Below are 12,796 nucleotides of genomic sequence, written 5' to 3' on the forward strand. Positions count from 1 at the left end.
TAGCTTTGAAGAGTGGAAATGGATCTATAACTGAGATACTAACCAATTTCTTCTTTGATCTTCTGAATACTTTTATTATAGCATGGATAGATAATGATATGGGGGTATGTATATCTGATTAGAATTATTGGGATAACCAAAGGGTAAATCGATATATGTGGGTAAGTTATTGGAAAAAGTAGAATTGGTATCAATTGGGGTATATAAGGAATAATTGACGATGATTGTGAAGGTGAATAAATGATCATATTCGGATAAATGATCGAATGAACAGATATCTTAATTGGTCTGATGAAATCCGTACATGATGATGACGTGTTCTGAGAGGAAGGGATAATCTCGTAGAATGGCCAGCCGAATTGTCATGGTGTTGGAATGACCGGACCCTTGGGTAAGAAAGTACATGCGCTGTGACAATGGTCTTCATGAGGGTCTGGTTGTTCCACACTGTACTCGGTCGAAGATAGTGTATAAGGCATGGCACCACGAGGTGATACAGCGGAACAAGATATGGTTGGTGATCTGGAAAAGTCGATTGAGTCCTGATGGAACATCTCTTTCCGGGAAATTTCGAGATGCGCTGCTTCTCGCTTAGACTTTCCTATCTTGCTCAACTTGAGTCGTTCTCTCGACGTTGGTGTCAAATCCCATCCTTCGGGAGTAGTGGGAGGACCCCAACTAGTACCAGCAGACCACATCGTAGAGCTCAGATCAGCCCATGGTGGACGAACTTGTTTGTGAGTTTCAATCGTAAGTCTTCGTTTCCCTCTTCTTATCGCTAGATCGGAGTTATATTTTGCCCTAGTGATTGAGATATTTTGATATAGTTCTCTGAGAAATGGTTGAGTAATTAATGCTTCAGGATCAGGAAGTGTATGAATTGGTGAATACGGGATGGAATGAAACGATAATGGCGTCGAGGATCTTGAGGAATTTATGTGATTATCAAGTGTTGGAAAAGCGGATAATGGAGGAAGGGTGATAGTCAACGGATCTTGGTTGGCTTGTGGTATGTTATCAATGTCATGTTTTTGATGAATACTGATCTCCTCTGACTCCCGTACGGCCTGCTCGGCCATTTCATCGGTCTGAGATTGTTGATTGTTTGGAGCTGTCGTTTCTAGTGGGTTTTCTCTAATTTTAGCAAAAGTCAACGTGGGATCGTACGGAGAGTCGGTAAATTGATTCAAATCGGGATCATGCTCTTCCTTTGTAACGGTCGGTCGAGTGTCATCGAAACATCGCTCTTCAAGTGATCTTGAAGCAGTAAGAGGTCTTGAGATATTCACCCATTTACTGATAAGCCCATCTTGATGATCCCTCTTCCATCCATCAAACCACCTTGCTTTCCGTTGGTCTAATTTGAGTACCACATTCGCAGCTATCGGGAGACAACCATTCAAACCTTGAGCGTGTGAAGAAGAGTGGACAAGGAAGTATGAGGAGAAGAATGATGGCCAAATACTATAGGTTAGCTTGGGGTTATGTCCTCCTTCAGCTAGTACGAGGTGTAGGGAAAGACCCAACGGGGAAGGTAATTGAAGTTGCGAGAGCAAGTGAATGACTTGTTGATGTGCCTAATATACCATGACGACTTCAGTTCTGATATTCGAATTATTTATTCATCCCCGGAGGATGGCACTTACAATCAATTGTAAGGCTACTAGCAGACTACCACCTTCTTCATCTTCATCACAATCCACCCTTGTCCTACCGTCAATTAAAAATTCTTTACCATATTGGACAAGCAAGAACCATCTTTTCTGTGTCTCTCCTCCTCTCCACCCAGCCGAGATGATGGGAGTGAAATGAGGCAAAGCTTTGTAGGATAGATGCGATTGAGTTTGTGATCGATTTCGGAAAGGCGGTCGTAAAGGGCATGTCATTTCGAGAAATTGAACAGATTGGTCGAAAAAAGCAACAAGAATGCCAACCATACAATGGCTGAAATAGGGGTCTGCGTTCAAAAAGCAACAGAAGGAAACCAAATAACGAATGTAGAGATGAATTGAACAAATATAAAGTGGGTGGACGGTCAACGCCTGGTACGATGTTCCCCAAGCATCAGTCGTCAAGACCTCTTTTTATATATCGAGTACACCATTCATTCCGTGCAATTCTTGCTTGCGACAAGCTATCAATCGCAAGATTGACTTATCACCAAGTGAGCGTAACTTCGCCTTCAACTCTGATCAAACCGACAATCTTAGCGTTGTCAGGACGATGATTATTCCGTTTCACATGAACTGATGTCATCCTGCAACGCCTTAGGAAATAAACTCTTGCCACATTGCCACGAATCACAATTCTGTTCCTGCGATTCCTCCACTTTGGAATAAACTGCTATGCTTGAATTATCTTCGCGTATTCTGCTTTTAATATTCACTAAATCGACTTGAGATGGGTCATGCGAAGAGCACCGTTTGGCATAATTAGGAACTTAAATCGAGAGTGTATAAAATCTATACACCTAAATATAGCGAGATATAGCAAAATGGCTTATCCGAATAATCCATCTTCACCTACCGACTTATTGAGCGCTTTACCGGCTAAATTCGAGCAAGCTAGAAAGAGTGGACAATTGTACTTTTTCCCTAGTGAAGCTAGAGACGTCTATTCGCAAGGCAGAAGAGTGAGTCACACCTCAAAACCCACATTTCAGAAATGGGTATCATTTACTGCAGTCCTAGAAACCCTAGCTAAGATTTCGTTTGATCACAGTTCAACTTGCGATTATGTCCTGCATTACAAGATAAGCAAAAAGCCAAATCCGATGCTTTAGCTGCTGTACAGATAGAACATGGACAGTCATCAGAATCAGGCTCACCAGATCGTAAGAGACCACGAAAGGACGGAAATGAGAATCCGGACAAGCAAAATGCGGAGGAACCTTTCAAACCTCCTTACGTTGAAGAGCTGTATGTGGGTTGCTTGAAGGGGCTAGAAGGAGAAGAAGGTATGAGTATACTGGTGAGTGTTCAGTCCGCTCAAATTAGCAGGAATCGGAAACTGATGTAATTGATCTACATAGATGAACAAAGTGTGTCTTCTGAAATTGCTCATCGCGATCTGGTATGCTAGAAATAGAAGGCTGACCTTCGCGTTGTAATCTCAGTATTCCCTCTTGCCTGAACACATTTTGCTTTGTCCACCATCATATCAACCCCAATCTCTCCCACCTACTCCACCTCAAATCGCTCTCGCATACCATATACTACTAGCAGGATTACGTCACCCAAGTAAGCCAAGGAAATTATTAGGCTTTTATAACGGAGGTGAAGGTGCAGGAGCAAGTCAAAGATGGAGACATCTGCAATTTGTCCAAGTGCCTGGAGGAAGAGCTCCCGTAGAAGATTGGTGTCAAGGAGTGCAATTCTCAAGGCCTGGTAAGTGCTCATTCTCTTTAGTCAGCTGAAATTATCTGCAGAAGAAGAGAAGCTGAAGAAGGGGTTTTGACAGATCAAGCAATTATCCTCCCTTCAGTACCGTATTTACATATCGTCCATCCTTTACCAGCTCATTCCTCAGTGCCATATCCTCCGACCGAACGATCAAACGAGCAGTTGATCGATATACTAGCACCTGCTCTAATGAAGATGTTTGATCTTGCGTTCGACGCTCTGAGGAATGGCGGAGGAAATAAGGAAGGAGGTTGGAATCTGTTGATCACTTTGTTAGTGAAGTTCTTCTGCACCACTTGGACTTTACCAGACTATACCGGCGATTGTTGATGTGAATTATATTGTAGAGATCACCTGCACCTAATCCCTCGATCCGCTCCTTCATTCCCCTTACCCTCACCTCATCAACCTCTAGAACTCAACTCATTAGGATACGCAGGAATGATGTTAGTGAAATCACAAGAGGAACAGGAAACACTTACAAATGCGACAGAAGATAAAGGTGGATTGATGTATGTTTTGGAGAAATGCGGTGTGCCAAGAGAATGGGGAGAAAAGGCAAAGGAAGTAGAGAGTATACAACAGGGATCAGGTGAATTAGATTTCATGTAATTCATGATCATTCATTAACTAGCACGTGCATATAACGGGTATGGGGTGATGCGTGGTATTCAATTTTATATGGTTTATCTAGTCCAATTTCTATTTGATCAATCAGATCTCCCCTCCTACCCAAGCCCAAACTAAGAATCCGAAACCCCAAGGACCGACAGCAGCTAATCTCCATCCTACCCTTTTCGACATTCGTATCAATCTACTTTGTCTTTGTACCATTGGTTCAATGGGTTTAGTTGATAATACAGGTGGTTTATCAGGTTGTAAAAAAGGTCTAAATCCTCTTTCACGGAAAGTTCTAACTATAGGTTCCCATTTACCTCCTGAACCTTTTCCACCTATAAGTATAGGTTCAATACCACCTTTATATCGTGCTAAGGCTTCTGTTTGAGCTTTTGATTCTAAGAACATGATCCTTTGACATGCTCTGAATGGTCTTCCTACTAATTCAGCTAAGATAGAAGCTAGAACTCCGCCTGTCACAATCGTCGCAGCTTGTGCGACCCTTGCAATGGTCGGAACAGGTTGATCTGATCCTTGATTTGCGGATGAGGGATCGTGTTCAGAAGGAAAGTCTAGAATTAGGATGTTGTGCCATCCCGGTTGTACTGATCCGCCAAACAATGCTTTGACTCGAAGACCGACTCGGCGGGTGATGTCGAACGCGGCGAAGAAACAACTATAACTCAGACTACATGAATAGTTATCAAATTATAGTTCCAATGTTTCCGTATTGAAAGGTCCGCAGAAGCACTTACGCATCTCTAGCAACGGCCCAGCGCCATCCAGTCCACCAGCTGTTGCTCTTTTTCCAAGTTTCACTTGCGAACAGGTTCTTGATAGCTTGTATCGGTGTTGCAGGTTGAGAAGCATCGAAAGCTTGTGGCACGTTTCGTATGGGCAGATGAAGGAAATTGGCAGCCAACGATGTGAGGGAGGTTGTGGATTGATGTAAGAATCTGCGTGGGCCATTCTTCTGCGTTAGCAAATCTATACAAGACCAGGTGAGAGCATATGGGCAAAATGATAAAAGAACGAACCTAACCACATTCTCGACCGGTGTGAAAGCAGCACCTTGTACTAAACCAGCACCTGCTCCAGCAATAGCAGACAAAAGTGTCGGGTGATTCGGTATTATACTTGGTCCTCTTAACAAAGTATCTAAGCTGATTTCTTCTTCATCAGAGGTATCCTCTGTAATATCCTTCTTTTTACCGCCTAGGGTTAGAGGAGCATGGTATCTTGCGATTTCATGAATTTCATCCATCTCCTGATCTGGGTGTTTAACTCTTTGGAAGAAAGAAAGCTTCGCCAATGACAATGAGAAGAAAGAATGACTTGTGAATAACAGAAATCCCATAGTTGTATTGACGATTAAAGGCGGTAAAATAGTTAGAGTGATTGCTAGTAAACCTGTTTTGCGTCGTAGTAAATCTCGAATAAATGAGGCGGATAGTGTTTGATCGGATGAGATTGCCAATTGACGAAGACCAGCCCACGTATCGACTATGTCATCTCGATTCTCAGCTGTGCTCAAAAAGTCGGCAGAACATGACGAACTCACCTCGACTCGGTCTGAATAATTTACTGGGCCTTCGGAATAGAAAACCTATATTGAACTATGAGCTCAGCTAGTTGAGCTGTGAAGGTTTGAGAGATATGAGTTGCTCACCGGTGAAAAGCACCAGTGACCTCGCAAATGCAGCACTAGCACTTGTTCCTGTACTGGCGACTGCTAAGGTGTCCGCCCTATCCTTCTCCTTCATCGCTGATGCGACTTTGACCGCCTGTCTAACCTTTCTCCAGTTGGATGGACCGGCTGATGAGGTTGAATCGGGTTCCGTAAAGTCTATCGGAACGGGGCGGGAGGTCATATTGGCATGCTTGGTCTATTGCTATGTTTATTGTCGGAGCAGTCGGGAGTCATACGAATCATTCATCTACAGATATTATCTCAAGCTTTATGCAAAGCAGAAGTAGAGAAAGTTGACAATAGCACAAAAAGAATGATGTAATAGTACCGGCATGATCTGAAATACACATTTTCTAATGGATGTACAATTGCTTGATTACAAATTCATCCTAATGTTTATAAGAATACGATTTGATCCCGGTACCGCGCTGAAAATCAACTCTCCCGACATTTATGCTGCTTCACGTTCAACCTCAACTCGCTCTCAACAGATTGATATTTCCTCATTTAAACTATCACAGATACCCAAAAGGCGCTCTCATCACCGCCTCTTTGACCTCAATCACGCCAGCCTTCGAAGAGAGCGCCCGAAGGTGGTCATCCTCATTCATCACAACTCTCTTGCAAAATCATGTCCGGCTTACCTCTGGCAGAATGGGATTCCTCCCTTTTCAGCGACCTCCAACATCTTCTAGGTCGGGTAGTCAGTCAGCCTACCACTTCAACGTTAAGGAAGCTGTATGGAAAGCTAGAAGAGGCCCAGCCGTGGCTCTTGAATCTAACGCGACTGCCTGGGCCGAACGATGCTGATAAGCAGTATATCGAGAAAAGTGAGTGCTCGCTAATTTGCAATGGCAACATTTAACTAAAGTCCCCATAGACCCCCTGCAACTCGCTTCCGGGACTTCCGTTCATATCACCGGTGATATTTTGAACACTACAAATACTATCTCCACGGCTCTCTCCCTTTCTCAGTTGCTGTCGGCTGTATTAGCCTTACAAGCTGAAGAACAACTTTTTCAATACCCCTCACGATCAACACCTGAAGTAGCTGTATACCTTTTACATCGATGGGAAACCGATATGTTAGATTTCTTGCGAGAATTTCTACGGACGATATTGTCACCTGAAGAAGAAATCGGAGGAGCTTTCGAACAGCTCAAAGATTGGGTTCTAGGTTTATTAAATACAAGAGTATCGTTAGGCCAAGGAAAAGGAGAAGGGGCTCTAGTCGATCAGATAATAGTCCAATTAGATAACATACAGAGCAAGATCGATGGTCTACTCAGGAGTGGAGCTAGTGGTGGAGCGGACTATGAACTGTTGCGATTCAGGGTGGAAGCTTTGCGAGCTGAACAAAATAAGATGAGTAGTATCCTGGCTATCATCGCCGAGAGTGGTCATCTGGGTAGAGGCCAGGTTGTGAGGATAGTGAAGTGGCTAAAGAAAGCCGAAAGGGCAGATGGGTTGATCGCTATGGTCGTCAGGTGCGTGTCTTGCATCTTTCCGATTAATGCAAAGCTGATGCCTTCAAACTGTTGATAGTGCTCTTTTCGCGGCATGGAAGCCCTTAGAAGCCATGGATGCCTCTGACCCTCGTTATGATGTGAGCCACCGAAGATGAGGAGTGAACCTAGTATAATGCTGACAATGATTCAGGTCGCCGAAGACTGGTGTCACGATATTAAATTCCTCAAGATCGTTTCTAGTCTAACAGTGAGTTTACCCAGTTGTTCCGACGCGATATAAAAATGCTTAGCTCCTTTCGCGTAATCAGATTCAAGACCAATGGTCGTTGCCCAAACTCCGAGAAACAGTCAAAATTGCTTGGTCGCTTTTTTACCTGTCTTGCCTTCGACATGACCCGAGTGTTGTACAGACAGGTATCGATGCTCATCAAATGGAACAATTTCTTTTAGAAGCCGTTAACGGGGAATCCTTCCAGTTCGTTCACGGATTAGTGCTTTCAATTAGACGCGAAAGAGGGTCAGAAGAGCCAGATGAAGTCAGAGAGGCCAATCTAGATGCCTTGGTGAAAGTCGCCATTGCTTCTGACGCCAGCAATGATAGTTTCCTGTTTGAACAATTCAGGGATTTAGTGGATCTTCTTGCTGGACGCAAGCAATTCCTCCGGACTCTACGGAATAAAGAAGAAGATGCCGCCGTACGACGGTCACAATCCACACCTCCGCCTGCCAACTATCAAGCCTTCCTTGCACTGATGGCAATCATCTATAAATCATTACCGCCCGACAGTGCGGATGACTTATGGGACAACTCAACTTTCCTAGGTACGGTGTTAGATACACGAGGTGGTTTCCCGGGGCCTGCTTTCTGGGATATGCTTGCGGCCATCTCCACCGGTCCTTCGTGCTCAGCCAAGTCGTATGAGAAGATGAAAGATACTCGTCTACCATGGTCAGCTCTGTTCAAGTTCTATCAACACTACATCGATATAATGCCTCATATATATGAGCCTATCAAAACGACACGAAATACTTCTCTCGATCCCATGCCTCATGATGAAGCTCAAATATGCGCTGGATGGACGAGAGTCTTGACGACCGTGATCCGATGGTCACCTGCTGCTAGAGGCGCATTATTACAAACGAAACCTTATCCCTTACAAACGCTTTTCGATTTCCTCAACTGCGAAAATCTGCCGTTTGAGCTGAAAGCTGCGGTACTTAGAGCTATCACTGCGTTCTGCAGGCGCACAGGCGATCCTATAGACGACGATGTGCTCAGCAAAGCGGTAGAGTTCTACGAGAAAATAACCTTTAGAGACCCTGGACTGGACACCCGACAGCTTGATAGTGCTAGAATCCCGCCGCCTGTCGGATGGCTAGTAAAAATGGAGTATTTAGAGCAGGACGCTGGCTCATATCCTTTGAGCCGAGCATATGTAGACTTTTTGACTGCATTACTACCCGATCCCAGTGATCTCGAATCGTCAAATACCTCGCGAAATCGCCTTGTCAACACTCTTCGCAGAGGTACTTTTTACATCTTGGACGGAATTCTTCTCACACTCAAGGTTCGAAGATACACCCGCGACAGCGAAAGATGGGAAGTCATTGATTCCTTGTCCGCCTTCTTCGAGAAAGCCTTGCTGTCTTTCAACATGGGAGAATTGCTGAATCAAGCGAACAGCCGAGCAATTGGTCAAATAGCCTCCACTTTATCGGAAGAGCCCGGATTCATTGTTCTCCTTCGACTCCTCAGCGATTCCAACGTATTCGCCGTCTTTGCTTCTGTGCTCGACAACGCATCCGCGACACCCACACCTCGGCCTACCATAATCAACAATGTGTTGCTTCGCATGCTCCGAATATTCCACAGAGTCCATGACATCCAGCTTGTCTCTGTCGATGTACTCCTTTTGACTCTCGCGGACCCTACTCGAAACCCTACCAACCCTCTCAAGCGACCTTACGGTCTGCAAAGTCTTGACAACCATCTTCTCGCTCATCTCAGCAATATCAATGCTATCGCCTTGCTAGTGGGTGATGACGACTCCGCCATATCCTATCTAAGTGTCAAGATCATCGCCGCTCTCGCTCAATCACCCGTTTTCAGCCGAAGTGACGTCTTCCGAGGGGAATATACTTCTTCTGTGAATCGTCTTGCGGGCATCATCGATGCTTCAGATGACTCGATACGTATAGCCCAAGGTTTCTGCAGGAGATTGGAAGCAGAAGATCCAGATATCGATGATATGCCCTCTGTCGAACATATCGCACTCCTTGGCGATATCAAATCACTCGACTCCTTACCCGTCATCATACGGTCCAACATCCTCGACCTTCTCGTAGAAGGCACTACTGCCGATATCACAAGTCCCAATCTCGCTCATTTCCTTCTCGGTTACGACTTCCGTCACCGTGATTTCGCTCTGCAAGATGGTGAATCGTGTCTACATGTCATCCTTCGACAACTGTGCGAAGGTGCTGAATTGGGCGGACCTATCGGTGAAACAATGATCAACATACATCCGCTATTAGCCGCCAAAAGCGCACAGCTGGTTCACCAATTATTTGCTCACCCTCTCACTGGCAGATCTACCCTTTCATACACCATGTCTGTTACCGGTTTCTCCGCTCGACAACTCGCTTCCTTCCCTCGAATATGCCCTGAAGCCGCTCAACCGACTGGTGTCGTCAAGACCTTTGACGAAGAGGTGCATACCACCTCGAAGACCCTGATCGCCTACCTCGATTTCCAACGATGGATACTTTCCGCAGCTGCTCTTGAGACATATACTTACGATGGTCACGGTGCTTCAGCGAACCATATCGCTCAAACCCTATTCCGTGGGTCCACCGAGGAGGATGATTTAGAGGAAGATGAATTGGTGGGCCAAAACCCAGCCCTGATCATCGACTTACTATCATCCATAGATGTGCAATGGGCGGAGAATTCTGAAGATAAGAATCGAAATCTCGAATTCTACGGTTCTTTCGATTTCGATCAGTACAAGCGTGTCGATGCAGATTGGTGGGACTTGGAAGGTTTAACCAATGGACTGAAAGCGTTCCGAAGACAACTCGAGAGGCAAGGTGCCGTAACTGGCGGGTCTTCTAAAGCCATGGTTGCTGAAGCAGACTACGTTGTCAAGCGACTCGCAAGCAGGAATAGAGAAACGGAAATCTCGATAGCTAAAGGTAATTTCCTGACTTCATGGAATGAGATCCTGAAGGTGTCACTCGCCATGCTGTTCAAGAATGTCGCAGAGGAGCAGCAAGAGATAGTACTTTTCGACCTCATTGATGCCATTCTACAACGATTAGAAGCAGATCTCGCCCCTGGTGTACTTGATTTGCTGTGCGAAGCGATCTTGGTCACTATGACGACCCTCATCAACGTCCTGGTCGAATTTGAAGGCATCAACTTGCCGGCCGATCGATTGTCAGCTACTTTGGCTAGAATTACCGACGCAGCTGTCAAACCTGGATCAACGGAGACTGCTCGAGGAAACTTATATGCAGCCATCACTCAATACCTTCAATTAGTCGGCAACTCATCCTGCAACATTCCAGATGACAGATCAGTGTTGTCAAACGAAAGTCTCGTCGGATCTTCCGCTTCGATGTTACAAAAAGCGACTATAGCGGTCTTCGCATCCAGGAAAGAAAGACTCTTACCTATTTTATGTCGAGATGCGATGGATGATAGGGATGTTTGGAAGACTGAATGCTTTGCTTTATTGAATGGCATAATATCGATTTGCTCGAATGACCGAGATAGACACATATTATCCCCTTTAATATCCAATGGGTATTTACCGCTCTTTGTCAGGAGTATAAAGGAGAAGGAATTATCCTTGCTGGAATGCTTGTCGCCAGAACATGGTACGTATTAGCCAGACCCTCATTCCAAGTCTCGCATAGATCCAGTGGCTAACACTCAGTTCACAGGGAACCTACACGCTTATTGGGTATTCGAAGCCAAGATCGCTTTCCTCGTTGCAATGGCGTCCACACGAAAGGGTGCAGAGGAATTGCTCGATGCGGGTATATTCGAAGTATTCGCTACTTGTGGTTTCATCAATATACAACTTGGCGAAGATATCATAGGTGAGCGAGACGTTTGATTTTCGACATTCAGCGCTGACGATTCGTTGCAGATGAAGCTGCTGCTTCCGATATCATTGCACGACAGCATCGAGTCTTGGTTTGCTCTCTTCAACTCCTGACGAGGGCATTGTCCAGCTTACATCGATCATCCAGATCGGGCGCAGGACATGTGAGTCTCTTGTTGATGATGAGCTATAGCTGACGTCTTCCCCCCTTAGGCTTTGAGTTTCCTGAACGCTCATAGAGAACCGATTCTCGGTTTATTGCGCGATACTCAGCAAAATATCACTTCCACTAATATTGAAGAGACTCGACTAATTGTGTCCATACTATGTATGGTCATACATAAAGTCCCAACGGACGATCTGCATTCGCCAACAGGGTTTGGTGCCTTCCATCTCGCTACTTTAGCTACCGCAGCCAGGTATCTGGACAGAGATTCATGGATTGAGGAGGTCGAGATTGCACTAGAAGGCGAGATCCTGCTACTCAATCAAGTTTTCTTGAGCTACTTGACGGCTGCTACAACTGGGCTGAAGGGTGGTCAAGGATATCCTGTCTTAGTCACTGGAGCTCAGAGGAGTAATGGGGCAACTTCCAAGTACTTAGGTGAGTATAGACAATCAGATTATGCGAAGAGTCAGATAGCTGACGTGCCGGATCTACGTCAGCTTCGGCTCCGTCTCTGCAGATGGCTGTTAACTGCCTTTCTGATCTGGCTGAGAACGTACAAGAAGTGTCGAACCAATACGAAACAATCCTAGATAGATTACAAGATGGTAGCGAATTGGAAGATGAGGATGTACAGGTGAGTTGCTTGTATTCGGACTATTCGCAGTTCTTCATAGAAGATACTCTAATGCTTTCGGATCGTGCAGAAATTGCGAACGGCCGATATGATTGGCGACGAAGCTCTGTCCGAGGAAGCCATTACTGATGCTTTTGTAATAAAGAGCCAAACAATATTCAGTAAGTATTGCTACTGCCTGTTCACTCTCAAACGTGTCTGATCTCTGATGCCGGCTTCACAGACATGATTGAATCGCTATTACTTCTCATATGGCGACATCTCTTGTTCTACGCAAATGACGCAAGAGGCCACATTGAACCTGTTCGACCGAACAACTTATCGGCGTCATTGGGATCTTTTGTCAGCTCTCGAGCTCAGATGGAGGCTTCTAGATCTGGTGCGGGGACCATAAGGATGTTGGAGAAAGTCTCGGCTAGCTTGAAGGGTACCTTGATAAGGTTGGACGATATGGAAGTGGTGAGTGCGATCCATTTCTCAGTGTAACGACTATTTTGAAGATTGACAATGGACCTCACAATGCAGAACCTCAAGCTCAGGCAACTGGCGACATCGACATCGAGAGGGAATGATGCGTACTATGGTATGCTGGTCAGGCGACTCAAGGAATTGGTAGCCGGTCTGCTAGGGGCAGATTCCAATTCTAATATGGAGGAGGACTAAGTACGATCGACATGATGTAAACTACATGAATATAATAGCA

At 45.2% G+C, this 12,796-nt stretch overlaps 4 protein-coding genes across 4 annotated transcripts; 2 read left to right on the forward strand and 2 right to left on the reverse strand.

Moving 5' to 3' along the window:
• Positions 1 to 362: 362 nt before the first annotated feature.
• On the reverse strand, positions 363 to 1,886 carry I206_100876 (uncharacterized protein; the record flags this gene model as incomplete). The annotated part of the gene is made up of 2 exons (XM_019152230.1): positions 363 to 1,577; positions 1,647 to 1,886. The coding sequence occupies 2 exons, from the start codon at positions 1,884 to 1,886 to the stop codon at positions 363 to 365; spliced, it is 1,455 nt and encodes a 484-aa protein (XP_019014368.1).
• A 608-nt stretch (positions 1,887 to 2,494) lies between these two features.
• I206_100877 (uncharacterized protein) lies at positions 2,495 to 4,013 on the forward strand (the record flags this gene model as incomplete). The annotated part of the gene is made up of 5 exons (XM_070202286.1): positions 2,495 to 2,632; positions 2,722 to 2,970; positions 3,116 to 3,386; positions 3,460 to 3,673; positions 3,749 to 4,013. 5 exons carry the CDS (start codon positions 2,495 to 2,497, stop codon positions 4,011 to 4,013), a joined length of 1,137 nt encoding a protein of 378 aa, XP_070058387.1.
• Positions 4,014 to 4,115: 102 nt separating this feature from the next.
• Positions 4,116 to 5,890, reverse strand: I206_100878 (uncharacterized protein; the record flags this gene model as incomplete). The annotated part of the gene is made up of 5 exons (XM_070202287.1): positions 4,116 to 4,707; positions 4,775 to 4,975; positions 5,057 to 5,522; positions 5,581 to 5,625; positions 5,689 to 5,890. The coding sequence occupies 5 exons, from the start codon at positions 5,888 to 5,890 to the stop codon at positions 4,116 to 4,118; spliced, it is 1,506 nt and encodes a 501-aa protein (XP_070058388.1).
• A 450-nt stretch (positions 5,891 to 6,340) lies between these two features.
• Positions 6,341 to 12,756, forward strand: I206_100879 (uncharacterized protein; the record flags this gene model as incomplete). Its single annotated transcript, XM_019152227.1, has 12 exons — positions 6,341 to 6,539; positions 6,590 to 7,196; positions 7,255 to 7,315; positions 7,369 to 7,425; positions 7,487 to 11,060; positions 11,127 to 11,285; positions 11,336 to 11,454; positions 11,504 to 11,894; positions 11,957 to 12,093; positions 12,164 to 12,254; positions 12,317 to 12,552; positions 12,619 to 12,756. The coding sequence occupies 12 exons, from the start codon at positions 6,341 to 6,343 to the stop codon at positions 12,754 to 12,756; spliced, it is 5,769 nt and encodes a 1,922-aa protein (XP_019014365.1).
• Positions 12,757 to 12,796: the final 40 nt, after the last annotated feature.

Source organism: Kwoniella pini, chromosome 1 (genome assembly GCF_000512605.2).
Source record: "Kwoniella pini CBS 10737 chromosome 1, complete sequence".
Classification (NCBI taxonomy): domain Eukaryota; kingdom Fungi; phylum Basidiomycota; class Tremellomycetes; order Tremellales; family Cryptococcaceae; genus Kwoniella; species Kwoniella pini.